Genomic DNA, 16,020 nt, shown 5'->3' with positions numbered 1-16,020 from the left:
AGGAAATACCTGCATACCGCCATCACGTCACGTCATCACGTAAACAAAGAGAAGGAATCCAGACCATTGTATGTGAGGATGCTGCAGATGGCGGATCATTTATAGCCTTTTCTCACAATAACTGGAATAATTAAATTTATCATTTTGATGGCAGACTGTAATCCATAAAAGATTATGTGTTTATGCAACACATGTAAGTGACTGAAATAAGATTATATTCCGGTTTTAAATGTGTATCTAATTATAGATGCATGGGATTACACAAGATTTGTATTTCAAAGAGAACTAGTTCTAAGGAACGTATTATTTGGGGGGTTAAAAAACATTTTCTTTAAATGAAATGCAATGCTGATGTTGTTAATATTAACCATTTGAGAACAAAGTATAATAACAATAATAATTTGCACAGTTTGATGTGACATGAGCTAAGTGATTGTTAGATTTAAAGTCCACTTCCAAAACAAAGACTCACATATAATGTACTCACCCCCTTGTGATCCAAGATGTCTTTCTTTCTTCAGTCGTAAAGAAATTTTTTTTTTTTTTGAGGAAAACTTCAGAATTTTTCTCCATATAATGGACTGATATGGTGCCCCGATTTTAAACTTTCAAAATGCAGTTTAAATGTGGCTTCAACGATCCCAAATGCAGTTGTAAACAATCCCAGGTGAGGAAGAAGGGTCTTATCTAGCGAAACGATCAGTTTTTTTTTTTTTAAAAAATGCACTTAAATACTTTTTAAGCTCAAACGGTCGTCTTGCCTTTCTCTCCCTGAACTCTGTGTATTCTGACTGTTATATAGTTATATCTGTTATATAGTTGAGGGAGAACATGAGATGAGAGTTTTTCGACACCCTAACTGTCACGAACCGGGACAAAAAACAGTCCAGGCAGAGACAAGTGTTTAGCCTTAAAAAGTATATAAATTGTATTATTTGTATTAAAATAACCTATCGTTGTGTTAGATAAGACCCTTCTTTCTCAGTTGTGATAGTTTACAATCATATTTAGCATAGTTTAAAGCCGCATTTAAACTGCATTTGGAAGTACAAAATCAGGGCACCATATCAGTCCATTATATGGAGAAAAATGCTTAAATGTTTTCCTCAAAAAACAATTTCTTTATCACTGAAGAAAGACATGAACATTTTGGATAACAAGGGGGTGAGTAAATTATTTGTAAATTGTTCTGTTCTTTAATCACCGTTGGTAGTGCGATTTACTGTAATGCTGGTTTTTCAACCTTAGTAAGTGGTAGACGTGTTACTTACTTGACAGTATCTGGTGAAAATTCTTATTTGGGTCATACTTACAAGATGTAGAACCTGTGATTTGTACAGTGAATATCCACACCAGTGGTGCTCCCTGCAGAGCCAAATGGGAGGAGCTGGAGCTCCCCCTCCCTGGAGGTAATGGGTGGAGATAGACACCTAACCACACCCTAACCCTACCCCTTACCCTATCCTAAAGCTAACTCCACCATTAGTTCACACAGGTGGAGCTGGACATCCAGAGGGGGAGCTGGAGGCCATTCGGCTCTGCAGTGAGCGGTACTTGCACCGGTGTGGTGACTGACAGCCACACCTACAATACAAAACATTTTATTCATCATTGTAGCAGCTTTAAATTAACCATATTACACCTAAATTCAGTATAATCTGTGTTCATACATGACAGAATGATCAATTCCCGGTAAGTAAAACACCAAAGAGGCTACATTGTAGTGCACTTCCATTATTCGACTGATAAACTACATCTAGATTTATGGTTAATTTACAACATGCAGTGCTTCAGCAAGGCAGGCTGAATCTCTTCTCACATCACGAAGGAGCATCTGGTTGGACCTGTGAATGTCTGAAAAACGCGGTAAACGCCGCCCCCTGGTGGGCAACATTACACTTGCTGTATAATCTAGTGCAATAAAATCAGCTCAATAGTGATATTTTTGTAGCTGAATCATCTCTAACGCCCATGGCGCATTATTTTACACAGCACTGCTGACCTAATAGGTAATTGTTATTACGTGGATATTTGCTTATTCCTGGTGTTTTTCCCTCAAAATGATAGAGGAGACCAGTGCCACAGTTTGTATTCTAAGATAACCCAACTACTTGCAAAAAAATAAAAATAAAAAACAGAATAACAGACACATTCTGTCTTGCCATATATTTCCTGCATTTTGGTAAGTGTGAATACAGTTATGTTGCGTTTCACTATGCCAAACAAACTGACTGGCACAGTATTTGTAGGCTTTAGTTTGAACTTTTTTTTATACCCGATATATTTTTATATCTCACACTGAATTTGTATTAATATGGTTTATCAATGATTAATTTGAACCATTGCACAGCATTTTATAATTGTTTTAATTCTTTAAATCGTTAACCAGTAGGACGTTCATTCCGCATCATGTATTTACATTATCATCAGTCATATATATATATATATGAACGCTTGCTTATCATATTGCACTTACATTTTCAGCCAACCCCACTCACACCCTTTTCGTTTTCATTAGTGATGAGAGGTGCAAGCATTCAGAGGTTGTCTTTTTGTGCCCCTGTCGCCCACCAGCCCCGGTCTCCTCCTCAGCCGGAGTGGACATACAGCAGCGGCGCGGCGGAAGGAGGGAGGGGTTTGAGCCGCACCGGGAAACTAGAGGCTCGATGCAGCCTCCGCCGAATGAAGTCAGGCTGTCTCCAGACCGCAATGGCTATGGGTCTAACGTCGAAAAAATCGGCCTCTAGAAACATCGGCGTGGAACGCAAGAATCTCATCACCGTCTGCAGGTAGTTTTATTGCATGACACACAGCGAACCGCTTTCCACGAAGCGTATTTTCAGTTAGCTTGTAATATCCCAATATATAGGAAATTTAAAAACCACCCTAAGGTATAATGCTAATTTTATCATTTATTTGCATTATTTTATATTGTATTAACTAGACCGCACGTCACAGAATATTGCATTTTTTCTGATTTATATTTTTTCGTAAATGCTTATTATTGAAGGCCCTTTAAGCACGTCGGTCCCTTATTTCATAGCAGCATCCATGACGTCATTACATACATCCGACCATTTTCATGCTGTGCACTCGACAGGCTAAACCACAATATGACCTTCACCCTCACACAGAACCTTTCACAAAAATGTAAATGTTATTATTTTAAGGATGTGTTAGATAAAATAATTTCTCTCAAATAAGGGATTTTTTCTGAAACAAAGACAACACAAATAAACAGGATCATACATTAACGCTAAATTGTACTCTGTGTATCTATCAAAGTCAATATGAAATCAAAATTTGACCTTATTTACTTTCTTAATGCACATTCCTGGTCTTTTGTGAATGATTCATCATCAGTGCATGGAGTGTTATCTCTTCACCTGAAATAACTTTTTTTTGTCAAGTCATTTAGTCAATACAGGCTATTGGATGATGTTAAAGGGGTAGTTCACCCAAAAATGAAAACTCACCCCTCATGTCGTTATGAACCCGTAAGACCTTTGTTCATCTTCAGAACAAAAATTAAGACGTTTTATGATGAAATTCGAGAGATTTCTGACCACGCATAGACAGCAAGGGACCTACCACGGTCAAGGCACAGAAATGCAGTAAGGACATTGTTATTTTTGTTTTCTTTTTGCACAAAATTCTCATAGCTTCATAAATTGCAGTTGAACCACTGATGTCACATGGACTATTTTGACAAAGTGATACTACATTTCTGTGCCTTTACCATGGTAGCTGTGTTGCTGTCTATGCAAGGGCAGAAAGCTCTCAGATTTCATCAAAAATATCTTAATTTGTGTTCTGAAGATGAATGAAGATCTTACAGGTTTGGAACGACATGAGGGTGAGTAATTAATGACAGAATTTTCATTTTTGGGTGAATGATTAAGCAATAGCCAAATAGATATCACGTTGATCCCCCTTGCCCTTCCTGCAAATAATTATTAAAATGTCAAATGTCAAATTCAAATCACATTAAGTTTTAAACAAACTGTGTATGCATTAGGGATGCAAAAATACAGTTAGTCCATGGTTCAATACATACCTCGGTTTTCGGTTTGGTTCGGTTCGGTTCTGATATCTTGCCACTTCAGTGTGTTTTTTTTTTTTTGCAACAAACAAAATACTCCCGTAAACATCTGTACACTGGAAAAAGCGTGGTTTAGTATATGTCTTCTTAATTTTTATTTTGATAGAGATATTATTTTTTATTTTATTTTTTTGTTTGTTTGTTTTACTCAAATTCCGAGGGAAATAAAACAAGGAAGTTATTTAAATGGAAAACCCGAAAAACTGCAATTCACAAGCACGTATTGAACCGTGGATGTCGTACCGAACGGTTCGATATTATGCATTAATATTCCTCTGTATTATTTTATTGATCACCAAATCACATTCAAATTAATGTATTGTCATCATTCATTTAGCATGCCAGTGAATAAGTCAGTTTAATAAATGAATCTTGTTTGATACTCAGTAATTAGTAGTTTTATCAAAGCAAAAAGCTTATTAGGAGCTTATAAGGAGATCCACATTATAAGGATCTTGACTTTATGGCACACCATTCGTTGCATTCATAGACTGGAGTGTCTCAGCCCAGTGCCACTTGTTGTACGCTATACTACGTGCACATTTTGTCCCAGCACACTGTGTAATGTGCGTTGGTGAGTCACGGCTGAAGCGTACGCAGCACACTGAATTCCATCACTGCAATCTGTTCTGCAGGGCTGTGTGGGACTGCAACCGGTCGGTTGGTACGGCACATTAAGTGGGTGTTGCATAATTCATGTTTGGGGGCGCCCCCAGGCATGGGCCATGTACAGTTGCTGAATGGACACAGAACACTGTCACTCCTGTTGGGACAGCAGCACCATTGTGTTGTCATAATGGAAATGCTAGTCAAAGAGATGATTGTGATGTGGCAAGCAGTTGTGACATCATCAGCCTCATCTGTTTTAGACGGGTTCATTTTAATAGGTAAAAACCCACATATATTCTTAGTTTCTGACATTTCGAATTATATATGGAGAACAACACAAAAATAGAGCTTTATTAATGTCAGCACATATTTATTAAGTATACAGCACCGTGGTTAGAACCAAACTTTCCAAGGTTCCACCATCTGGATGGCATAATGTAGGAATTGTTAAACACATGAAACACATGCTATGCTAACGCAGTGTGGAAAAATGAACAAGAAAGAATTACAAAAATGGACTTCAGACCTTACAGATTATTCTAAACACAAAGACGCTGTTGTTGTAAAGGGCAAAGGCCTTTCTCCGCTACCCACATCTCTTGTATGGCCATGCCAGAGCTGTTTGAAACATTAAACGACAAGTAACACAGGACGAAGGACTTGACAAGAAAAAAAAGATTTTTGAATCTTAATTAATGGCTGCTAGCAAAGAAATCTCAAACACTGCTTAATTCAAATCGGATCGTGATTAGCTCAGACACATTGCTCAGAGTAGCTAAAACCTCCTGTGTTTCTGTCATGTGTCTATTTCTCTGGTACATTGAGATCAGGAGACCATTACGTTTATTTCCTTCACTCTCAATCATCAAACCCTCACCCCCACTGTCATGTCTCTCAGTCTACAGTGAGATGCCCATTAATGAAAGTTGATGTTTAGTCTTTTAAACCATGTTGAAATTCTGAATCAGGTCAGGTAAACATTTGAATTTGGTTCCTAAATCACATTGAGTATGGTAGATGATCTAAGATGGAAATCAGGAACAAATCTAACCAATATCCAAAGCATCTTTGTTGAAACTGAGAGCTGTTGACATTGTGGAGAAGGGTTCTGACCAACAGAAACATGGTTAGGTTCAATCCCCATAATCTACCCACTTATCTCAAAGCTGCGTTTGTTCTGCGCTGAGATCGAAACATTAGTGATTTGCATTTCTACTGCTTTTTTTTCAAATGGTTACACATACAGTCTGGATCACTGACATACTATAGACAGTCACACAGTTTACAGTTTCTACTTTTTCAGTTTTTACACTCAGACTAAACAAATGTCAATTTCAGAGGGGATAAATAAAGGTGTCATTATAAGGGCACTCATGAAACGTTGGTTTTTACTAATGTGGTTCCTTGAATGTACTGCAAGTTGTTTTGGATAAAAGAATATTCCAAATATTGTTTTCATGTAACAAGGAAAGAGCTCAGTATTTTGAACCATGAGATCTGTAACACTGAATGGCAGTAACATCATCATTGATATAGGGCAAGTTTAAGAAATGAAAAATTGGGCATGATGACTGCCTCCCAGGTCAAAGTTGAGAGGTAAGAGTTCCAGCGGTCAAAGAAAGGCTCTTGTTGATGTCCCCATGTCTTGACTTTCCAATACAATGGAATGGCCAGTTTGCTCATCTCCTTGAGAAAGTTTTCCAGACAGCTGAAGCTAATGTAAAGATGTGGACTCCGATGATTCAAGAACTCTGCAAGGATGAGCATTTGAATTCAGTGTCAGTCTTTGTATAGTACAATCAACAGGTTCAGTTTTGTGTATGACTTTTCATCTGAAATGATATACAGAAGTCACTGTAGATGATGTCTTATGCGACTTTTTTAGTTGTCTTGATAATGTGTTCTACCTTTTCTATTTCTCTTAAAGGTGTTGGAGATCATTGATATTTGGCTGTTTTTAAAAGGGTTGGAATTGGGTATCAATTGCCGTATTTTCATCTTCATCCTTAAGGTCTTGTTTTTTGACCATCTGATCATGTCAAAATCGTATTTATTTTATCAAACAGGTCTTGGCACCAACTCAGCAACCTCTGACTGGTTCTAACTCAGAGCAATGAGGCTGAATGCACAAATACACAAACAATCATTTTCACTTACTTAGCTCCTCCGCACATACCTAACCCATTCAACTATCCTCCTGTTATAGTAAGAAATTTAAATTTGGGAGGATTTGTACTGAGCAATTATTGGGTGGAAAGGGTGGGAAAGCTTGTCCAGAATTAGCAGACAATGCTGGTACTGCATACAAGAAGGGAGAGGGAGCGGGTTGAAAGAAGCATATTAAAAAGTTCAAAACAGAGGGTGGGAGGGAGATGTAGTGAAAGGATGATTGGTCAGGCTTGGGAGAGGAGGGCCAGAACAGGAAAATGGGAATGGATGACTGACGGAAAGGGTACAGGAGAGAAGAACCAAAGCATAGCCAGAAAGAAAGGAGGTACACAAACAATCTGGATTTATAATTAGTAATCTGTAGGCTTTAAAAGCTGAGAACAGTCCAGAACTGGGAGGTTATTCATAGCATGCAGTCAAAGGTGCCTTGGAAAACTAACAAAATCTTAAGAGCAAGTGCTATGAAGTAATATTTCTTAGAAGGGTCTGGCTTTTTGGCCTGTTACCAAAGTGGGCGAGACCAAGGACACAAAAGCCATTTGTTAAGTGGTTGCACGTTTGTTTTTCAGTGTCAAATCGTACCAAGACAGTCTTGCTGCCACATTCCTCCATTAGCATTCTACTCCTCACCCTGCTGACCCTCAGACACTTGCACATCTTTTTATTTTCATCACACTTTACCTTAACACATTGTCAAACTTTCTTATCCTTGTGTTTTTCACTGCTCTTGTGACCAGGCATACTGTGCAATCATGGTATTTAGCTGGCTGGTGTTGGAAGTTATCATTCCTGCAATGATTAGCATTGTTCTCAGGGCGTGGGGTTGCCCTAGCCTTGTGGAAAACACCTCTTGGTTCAACCATAGAGCCAAAGAGAAAACCAAGACTCAAGAATGTTTATGTGGTTTAAAGTATCCGAATCTGACTGGGTTGCACAATATTTTGCTCTGGTCAAATGATGAAGCCATAACCAAACATCTACAGGTGACTAAACCGAAATGCAAGCTGACAAGATCAGTAATCCTTGTAGAACCTTGGAATATCAATGTAACATAATGAAATATGTTAATTAGCACCATTAAATTATGTGTTACGTAAGTAATTCTATTACTGCTACAAATAAAAGTCCATGGCATAACCATCATCCTGTGGAGCTGGATTCATTAGGTACTAACCTGTATCCAGGAAGTATTCCAGAGAAATCTTAGGTAAACAAAAAAAAAAAGACTTGGTCCAAAAGGTAAAGTTTTTGGTTTGAATAGCAAACAATTATTCAAGATGCAAAACTTATCTCCACAAAGGTACGTTCTGATGATGAAGATGATGATGTTTCCTCAGCTGTTGGTGATATTTGCCTGTTTGTTCCCAGCTTGGTGAATCTGTCCCCCCATCCCACTCCCAGCACCCTGCACCCTCCCCAAAGATTCAGCCTTACTTCCCATTAAAGAGTCTTCCTCTTGGGCATAAAAGCCTTTCGGAAGGACGTAGTCTTGGTGCCTCGGCTGAAGGAGGCGCCACCCATGGAGATCTTCGTCTTGCCACTGGTGATGGTGGACGAGCCCAGGGATGTTGTGCTCTTCCCGCGGGAGATAGAAGAGTTTCCCATCATGATCTTGGTCTTGTCTCTCTTGATCGATGTGCTTCCCAGGCTCAGGGCTGTCTTGCCCTCCGTGATGCTGGTGTTACCCATGGCGGAACCAAAGGTGGTGGCGGAGAAGCTCCAGGAGGTCTCCTCCAGCAGCCAGCCTAGATGACCTGACCTGGAGCACGTTCAGGGTTAAATTTTCTCAACTCTCCCTTGGAAAGTTTCTGCTCTCCTGATTCTACAGGATGAGGTTATGATGGCTCATCGCATGCCCTGGCAGCAACGCATCCCAACGCACGCAGACAGTGTCTGGCTGGGTGTGACAGTCCAAACAGCTAGTGTCGGGATGGGACCAGAAATGCTAAGCGTGGTGAGAGCAACCCCCATGCAGCATAAAGCCCTTGTTGAGCAGTATAACGTGGGCTCCGCAAGGCCACATACCTCCCCTGTGTGCCGTGAATGGACAGAGGCTGCCGTAGGAGGCCTTAGTTCTATCTGGGGGCAGAGCGGACAGTAGCCTGCATTGTCCCATCGCTAAAGCAAGGCACTGAAGAACACATTGTTGAGCGACACAATTGGTGGTGACATCACTCAGTTCCGTGGCATTGTGCCTCCCTAGAACTGCTATCCAATGTTATACTGTACATGGCTTCTGAGAAAGGTATCGTGTTGAATGCCCAACACAGATCGCTGAGACTCAAGGGTGTGGTCTGCTTTCATGAGTGGGGGTCATGTCAGACCTGCAAAATGTATATTGCGTTGTGTTCTGTCCAATTGTAAAAAATGAAAACATTTCCTATATAGCCAGCTCTTGAGATGCTTGCTTTTTGTGCAAGCTACTAGGTTCACGCTGTAAGATTTTGGCTTGTTAATAAATCTAAAACTGACCAAGTTCTGGCAGAAGTGCAGTCTGACCGATTCTACTAGCTGTCGATGACAACTGGGACCAAAGTCTTGGCTACGGTCACACAGTCTGACATAAAAGAAATATTACAGTGCACTGTGGCTTTTACCTAAGATCTGATTTGGATCGCATTGTATATTTTGACAGTGTGTGCCCTGCTTAAGGTATAGTGACATATTTTAAAGAGACACATTAAACAAAGTTTTAACCATTTCAAAGGTCTATTTATTGACAATTTGGATTTAATTCATTGTTATACTGGTTGATTTATGTTGCACTTAATGTAGGATTAAGAAGTCAAAGAATTAACAATGCACATTTTAATTGCAAGGCTGTGGTTGAAGTTAAAACTTTTTACTATGACTTGGTTAGTCCACTCAAATGATACAATTCCACTTGCAAAACAGAATCTCAGGGATTCTAGGTCATTATCCAACTTCTGCATGTGAACAACAATAACAGCCATTCTAGTTGTGGCAGTGCACACCCTCACACATGCATGCATGTTCTCTTCATGAAAACCAGATTGGCGACTGATCTCTGAACAGGTTCTCTCAGACAAATCTTCATCTTAAAATCAACTGTAGGCATCACGCTCAGTTCCAAACTAATTTAAGACACACTTACATTTCATTTTGCATCTAGAATGCATGTGTGTGCGATTCCAGAGCAAACTGGCAAACACTTGCATCTTACAGGACATCCGACCTGCTTAAACACTCTACTACAAAGTTAATCTTGGTGGACACACATACACATATACTGTACATACACGGTTTGCAGTTACGTTTGTGTCTTTAAGTCACAGATGAAAATCCCAGTAGAGATTCCATTGCGTTTCTTTGCCTCTCTTGAGGGAAGTCTTAACTACAGTGACAGACTTCTCCCCTTGACTTAAAGTGGCCTTGCTCAAAGAACTAGTAGTTTCCCCATGAGTGATTGTAGTTGTACCCACCACAAACGCAGTCTCTCCCTTCCTTATTTTGGTCTTGCTCCTCGAAAGAACCGTCTTCCCCCATGACATGGCCTTTTTGCTTTTCATCAGTTTGATTTTCCCTTTTGTAAAGCAGGTCTTTCTCAGTAAAAGGAAACCCTTCCCTTTTGAGGCTTCTGAGTCGTCCTCTTGCTGTATATCTGTTGTCTCGTCCTTCTCAGTGCTCTTTCTTGCTTTTGAAGTCTTGGTCTTTGTTTCAGCGTTTGTGGATCTCTTTTCCATCTACTTGGTCCGGCGCTTGGGCATGAGGGCCTTGCGGAAGGAGGTTGTAGTTTTGCCTCGGCTGAAGCTGGCTCTGCCCAGGGAGATGGTGGTCTTGCCTCTGGTTATGGTAGAGTCGCCCATAGAGGTAGTGGTGACCCCACGGGTGATTGAGGACTTGCCCATGGTGATGGAAGTCTTGCCGCGGGCTATTGAAGAGCCGCCCACAGACAGGGCAGTCTTCCCTTCCGTAATACTGGTGTTCCCCATGAAGGCATGTAGGTCGTCAGGTCTTCAGACTCTCAGTTCGCTCTCTGTTTCCTCTACCCTTTGAGTGGGCTAGAGTCCTAGCATACCAGCGCCTTGCAGGTTGGACTGTTCTGGGAGAAAACTGTACACAGTATCGGGACAGCCCTAAATAGATCACACCACCAATTCAGCGAGTGAGTGGGTGGAGAAAGTGAGCGTGAGTGTGTTAGGATACGAGGGAGATTCGCTCACTATACTGTTGCTTTTAAAAAAAAACAACAACAGGCGCAGAGGATGGAATGGAACCCAGGCGAAGACAAAGGTCTCCACGCCGACAAGTAGCATAGAGCTGTTGGCAGTGGCACAAGGACTCCAATTGTGATGGCAGGAGTGGTAACGTGAATATGCCATCAAAAGGGCATTGTCTAGCACACAGGACAATTGGGATTGACCTCAGCAGTCCGCTGTGGCACCGCTCCCGAAACGCCTGTCTTTACATCAGTAAGAATGGCAGCGTTGAGTGGGGCCTGCACCGATGCTAGCTCTTGTGTCTGTCTGTAAGATGCAAATCGTACTGTTAGCGAAGTGTGGTATTTCAACACAGCATGGTTTTGTTTTCTGATGAATTTGGAGTTTTCAAATCTGATATGTTATGTAGCATATCTATATATTGCCTCTCTCTTAGGTTTTCTGTGAAGACGTTGTTGGAAAAGTACACCGCCGAGCCTATTGATGACTCATCGGAGGAGTTCATCAACTTTGCGGCAATTTTGGAGCACATCCTCAGTCATCGTTTCAAAGGTATATATTTAAACAACTTTTCCAGTCAATTCCCAATGTGTGTTGGTACTCGTGAATAATCTGCGGTGATCTTATCAGGTCCAGGTGGTTGGTTCAGTTCAGATGGCCAGAGGAGTTTCTGGGACTATATCCGTCTGGCCTGCAGTAAAGTCCACAACAACTGCATCAGTAGCATTGAGAGCATCGAGAACATTAGCACGTCACGAGCAAAGGCGAGGCACTTTCATCTTTAAGCACTCTTTGATTAGCATAGCATATGTTTTGGATGCTGGTCCCTACCATGGGGTGCTGGCGTGCTGATTTATTCAATCTTGCTTCTCTAGCAAAGCTTTATCTGTGACTGTTTACTCTCTCGTACTACAGGGACGAGCATGGATTCGTGTAGCTTTGATGGAGAAGCGTTTGTCTGAATATGTAGCCACTGCGTTAAGAGACACCCGGACCACCAGGTTACAAATCTGCTCTCTTTCCAAAGAATTTGTCAGCTGTCTTTATCATTTCAAAGTCTTTTGCAAATCTATATTTGCGCTGCAGGAGATTCTATGATGATGGCGCCATAATGCTAAGGGAGGAGGCTACTGTTCTGACAGGGATGCTAATTGGACTCAGTGCCATTGACTTCAGGTAAAAACACTTCATTCATGACGACTCGCTTCAGTGCGATTGTGTTTTCTTTTCAGGAATGTGTCATTTCTTTGGCACTAGTGACACCAATTAGAATAGTGTGATACTGGATGTTTGTCTTTTTTGCCACCAATAGTTTCTGTCTAAAAGGGGAAGTTTTGGATGGAAAAACACCTGCAGTGATTGACTACACACCTTACCTGAAGTTCACCCAGAGGTAGGTTTGTATTTGCTGACAAAACACAAATCCTAAACCTTGTAGTAGCCTTTAAAATGTCATAACTGCTATTTAAGGGATAGTTCACCCCAAAAAAAAAATTCTGTCTTAATTACACACACTCATGTCGTTCCAAACCGGTAAGATAAGACTTTCTGTATGCAAAGAAAACAACTTTATTCAACGATTTCTTCTCTCCCGGGATAGTCTGCCACCATTATAGAGAGTACCACAATGCATTCATTGCACACAAAAAGTATTCTTGTAGCTTCATAAAATTAGTGCTGAACCACTGATGTCACATGGACTATTTTATTGTTTTTGTGCCTTGATCGTGGTTGGACCCTTGCTGTCTATGTAGGGTCAGAAGCTCTCGGATTTCATTAAAAATATCTTAATTTGTGTTCCAAAGATGAACGAAGGTCTTACCGGTTTGGAACGACATGAGGGTGATTAATTAATGACAGAATTTTAATTTTTAAGTGAACTATCCTTTTAATGTGTCTCTGTAGCTATGACTACCTGAGTGATGAAGAAGACCGTCGCAGTGTGGACAGCAGTGCCAGTGATGAGAGTGTGGCTGAGCATCCTTACATTCCTTTGGTCACAGATGAAGAGACCTGGAGCAACAAATGCCGAAAGATGGAGCAAAGATTCAAGATCGTCTATGCCCAAAAGGTATTGGGAGCTTTTGACTTCCAGTCACTGGGTGATTTGGTTGACCATTTTTGCTGCTGAAAAATTAAAAATCTTAAGTTGGTGCCTGGATTTTTGCTGGTTCAGGACGGTCTAGCAAGTAGTGACTAGTTTGGATCAGACAGAGACCAGCTACCATATTCCAAAAACTCAGCAACCAACAGTGGATTAAAGGCTTAGTTCATACCTGAATTAAAATTTCCTAATAATTTACTCACCCTCATGTCATCCAAGATGTTCATGACTTTTATTCTTCAGTCGAAAATACATTTTTTTAAGGTTTTTGAAGCATAAAACATTCCAGGATTTTTCTTCATATAGTGGACTTCAATGGGGATCAATGGGTTAAAGGTCCAAATTGCAGTTTCAGTGCAGCTTCAAAGGGCTCTACGTGTTCATAGTTACTACGTAGTTCTTTGTCTGTGTACTTATGTTCAAAAAGCTAGGGTAGGATGGTAAACTTCATCTCATTTTCCATCTCAACTTCAAAATTGTGACATTATTTTACCTTTTTTTTGTAAAGGGTGCTTGACTTTTTTTGCAGGCTCGCATTGTAAACACTTATGTCACACGTGACCTTTCCAACATGATTACATAATGCTTGAAGTCATGGACGCAGAGCTAGTACAAGATGAGCATTTGTGGTTAAAAAATATATCAGTTTAATATTTCTTTATTTATTTTTTTTAGAAAATGACAGAATGTTTTGCTTGTTAAGACTCTTATTCCTCAGCTGGGATTGTGTAGAGCTCTTTGAAGCTGTAATAAAACTGCATTTTGAACGTTCAACCCACTGATCCCCAGTGAAGTCCATTATATGGAGAAAAATCCTGGAATGTTTTCCTCAAAAACCTTAATTTCTTTTCAACTGAAGAAAGAAAGACATGAACATCTTGAATGACATGGGGGTGAGTAAACTATCAGGAATTTTTAATTCTGGAGTGAACTAATCCTTTAAAACAGAAATAGCGTATTCATATACTAATCCATAAATCCATTGTCATTTTAGGGTTATTTAGAGGAATTGGTCCGCTTGAGGGAATCCCAGCTGAAGAATGTAGAAACCGAGAACAAGCGGCTAGATGCTAAACTAGAGGAGCTACAGGTCCAGAGTCAACAAGAGAAGAAAGAACTGGAGGCCATAATACTGGAACTACAAGCACAACTGTATGTGCACACACACTATCACATCTTCTGCATTTGTGTCAGCTAGAAATCTCAAAAGGCTTTATTCTGGTATGTTTTGCAGCACTGGCATTATTCCTTGTGAGTCCTCTAATTTGGTAAAAGGTTTGTGTATTCCACTCATTAACCAATGGACAACTGCACAAGCCACCAAAAATCAAGGAAATGTAAAGCTGTTTCGCCGGTAAGCGTTTACTCACCACACCTTGTTTAACACCTTGTCAGAACACCTTAGCAACTACATCCTGGAAACCACCTGAAACACTACTCAATCAAGTCAATGTAGTCATGAAATTATGTGTTTGGGTTTAGGAGAAGTTTTCACAGTTTGGACCTCTCAGCTGATGTGAGTTTGAACTCTGACTCTCAGAAGGAAGACGGCAATCAGAATGGAGACACAGCTTGGTCAGCAGGTACAAACACACAAATTAACACACAATACAGTCATGTCTGAATACTGAGTACTAATTAATGTCTTCTCTTCTCTTCTCTTCTCTTCTCTTCTCTTCTCTTCTCTTCTCTTCTCTTCTCTTCTCTTCTCTTCTCTTCTCTTCAGCTAAAGACAACACTCCCTCTATGCTTGGTCTATGTGGTTCTTTGGCTTCTCTACCCAGCTGTAAGTCACTGGCAAGTCTCAAATCCAGTGAGTATTTGGTCAACATCAGCACAGAGCCAAGTCCCGCCCTGTCTCCCAGCTAGGGGGCGCCAAATTCCAACCAACAAGACACTGTTGATCTCTGCTGTACTTTCCTCCAAGAAACATTACAACTGTCCTACCAACATCCTTCAAAGATCCCAATGAGCTGAAACTGTGATATGTAAGGCTTTTGTGAAGTGTAAGATCTTTAAAAATCCATGAATGACAATACTCTCCTGCACTGTCTTATTTTCCCATCTTTACTTGCCAGTTTATTGTTCACTCTTGTCTTCCACACTTCATTACAGTCTTCATCAGCATGTTTGAGTGTCTGTAAGAATCCCTAAGCCTGATAATAGATCCCAAAGGCACAACAGCTTATCTCTATTAATCCTCATTAATCCTTGAATTCCCAGCACCAAAGACGCAAATCAAAGTGGTACATAAAACTCAAGACTTGGCAATGAACATGAGCATATAGAGTGGCACATCTGTTCATGTTACCCACACTAAATTTCTGATTTAGATGTATTACCTTCAAATCAAAGTGAGAGACCAGGGAATGAACAGGACAGAAGCAGCTGCTTATATCTGCATGTGAAATGCGCTTTATTGAGGCTGTAAATGCCTCCGCTGACTTGATGTACTTGCTCCTTTGACAGCTGATGTGACTGGAAGTAACCGCAAGTGTTGTCAGCTAAATTCAAATCTTTTGTCATGTTTATCTTATTGGTGTTGCTTCATTTCTAGTGTTTCTTCAGTTACATAATTGTCTGTTTTGTTATGCGGTGGCAGCGCTCTGCAGTTTTGAATTGTAATAAATGATTCTTTTGTTATTTCAGCTCAGACTGGTTTGTATGAATATTTCAAAGCTTATAAATCTATAACAATAAATAACAATAGCAGCACTTACTGGGAGAACTTGACATCTAGTGGATATTGCTTGTAACGGCTTTCCTACGCAGGAGATGATCAAACAAAAAAGACACGATATATCAGCTCAATACAGGCCTGTTCTACATGCAGAGCTTGCTAGATTTTCTACCCA

General features: G+C 40.3%; 2 protein-coding genes across 2 annotated transcripts; one reads left to right on the top strand and one right to left on the bottom strand.

Annotated features, from left to right (window-relative positions):
- The first annotated feature begins 2,516 nt into the window (after positions 1 to 2,516).
- rundc3aa (RUN domain containing 3Aa) lies at positions 2,517 to 15,813 on the top strand. Its single transcript, XM_051105525.1, has 11 exons — positions 2,517 to 2,789; positions 11,498 to 11,613; positions 11,692 to 11,825; positions 11,977 to 12,062; positions 12,148 to 12,237; positions 12,374 to 12,454; positions 12,967 to 13,132; positions 14,160 to 14,317; positions 14,400 to 14,519; positions 14,648 to 14,748; positions 14,892 to 15,813. The coding sequence occupies exons 1-11, from the start codon at positions 2,521 to 2,523 to the stop codon at positions 15,032 to 15,034; spliced, it is 1,464 nt and encodes a 487-aa protein (XP_050961482.1). The 5' UTR covers positions 2,517 to 2,520; the 3' UTR covers positions 15,035 to 15,813.
- LOC127162687 (autotransporter adhesin EhaG-like) lies at positions 10,582 to 11,054 on the bottom strand. Its single transcript, XM_051105526.1, has one exon. It carries the CDS (start codon positions 10,831 to 10,833, stop codon positions 10,585 to 10,587), a length of 249 nt encoding a protein of 82 aa, XP_050961483.1. The 5' UTR covers positions 10,834 to 11,054; the 3' UTR covers positions 10,582 to 10,584.
- Positions 15,814 to 16,020: the final 207 nt, after the last annotated feature.

This window comes from Labeo rohita, chromosome 3, assembly GCF_022985175.1.
Source record: "Labeo rohita strain BAU-BD-2019 chromosome 3, IGBB_LRoh.1.0, whole genome shotgun sequence".
NCBI classification, from domain to species: domain Eukaryota; kingdom Metazoa; phylum Chordata; class Actinopteri; order Cypriniformes; family Cyprinidae; genus Labeo; species Labeo rohita.
This window is presented reverse-complemented; position numbering and strand designations above follow the sequence as displayed.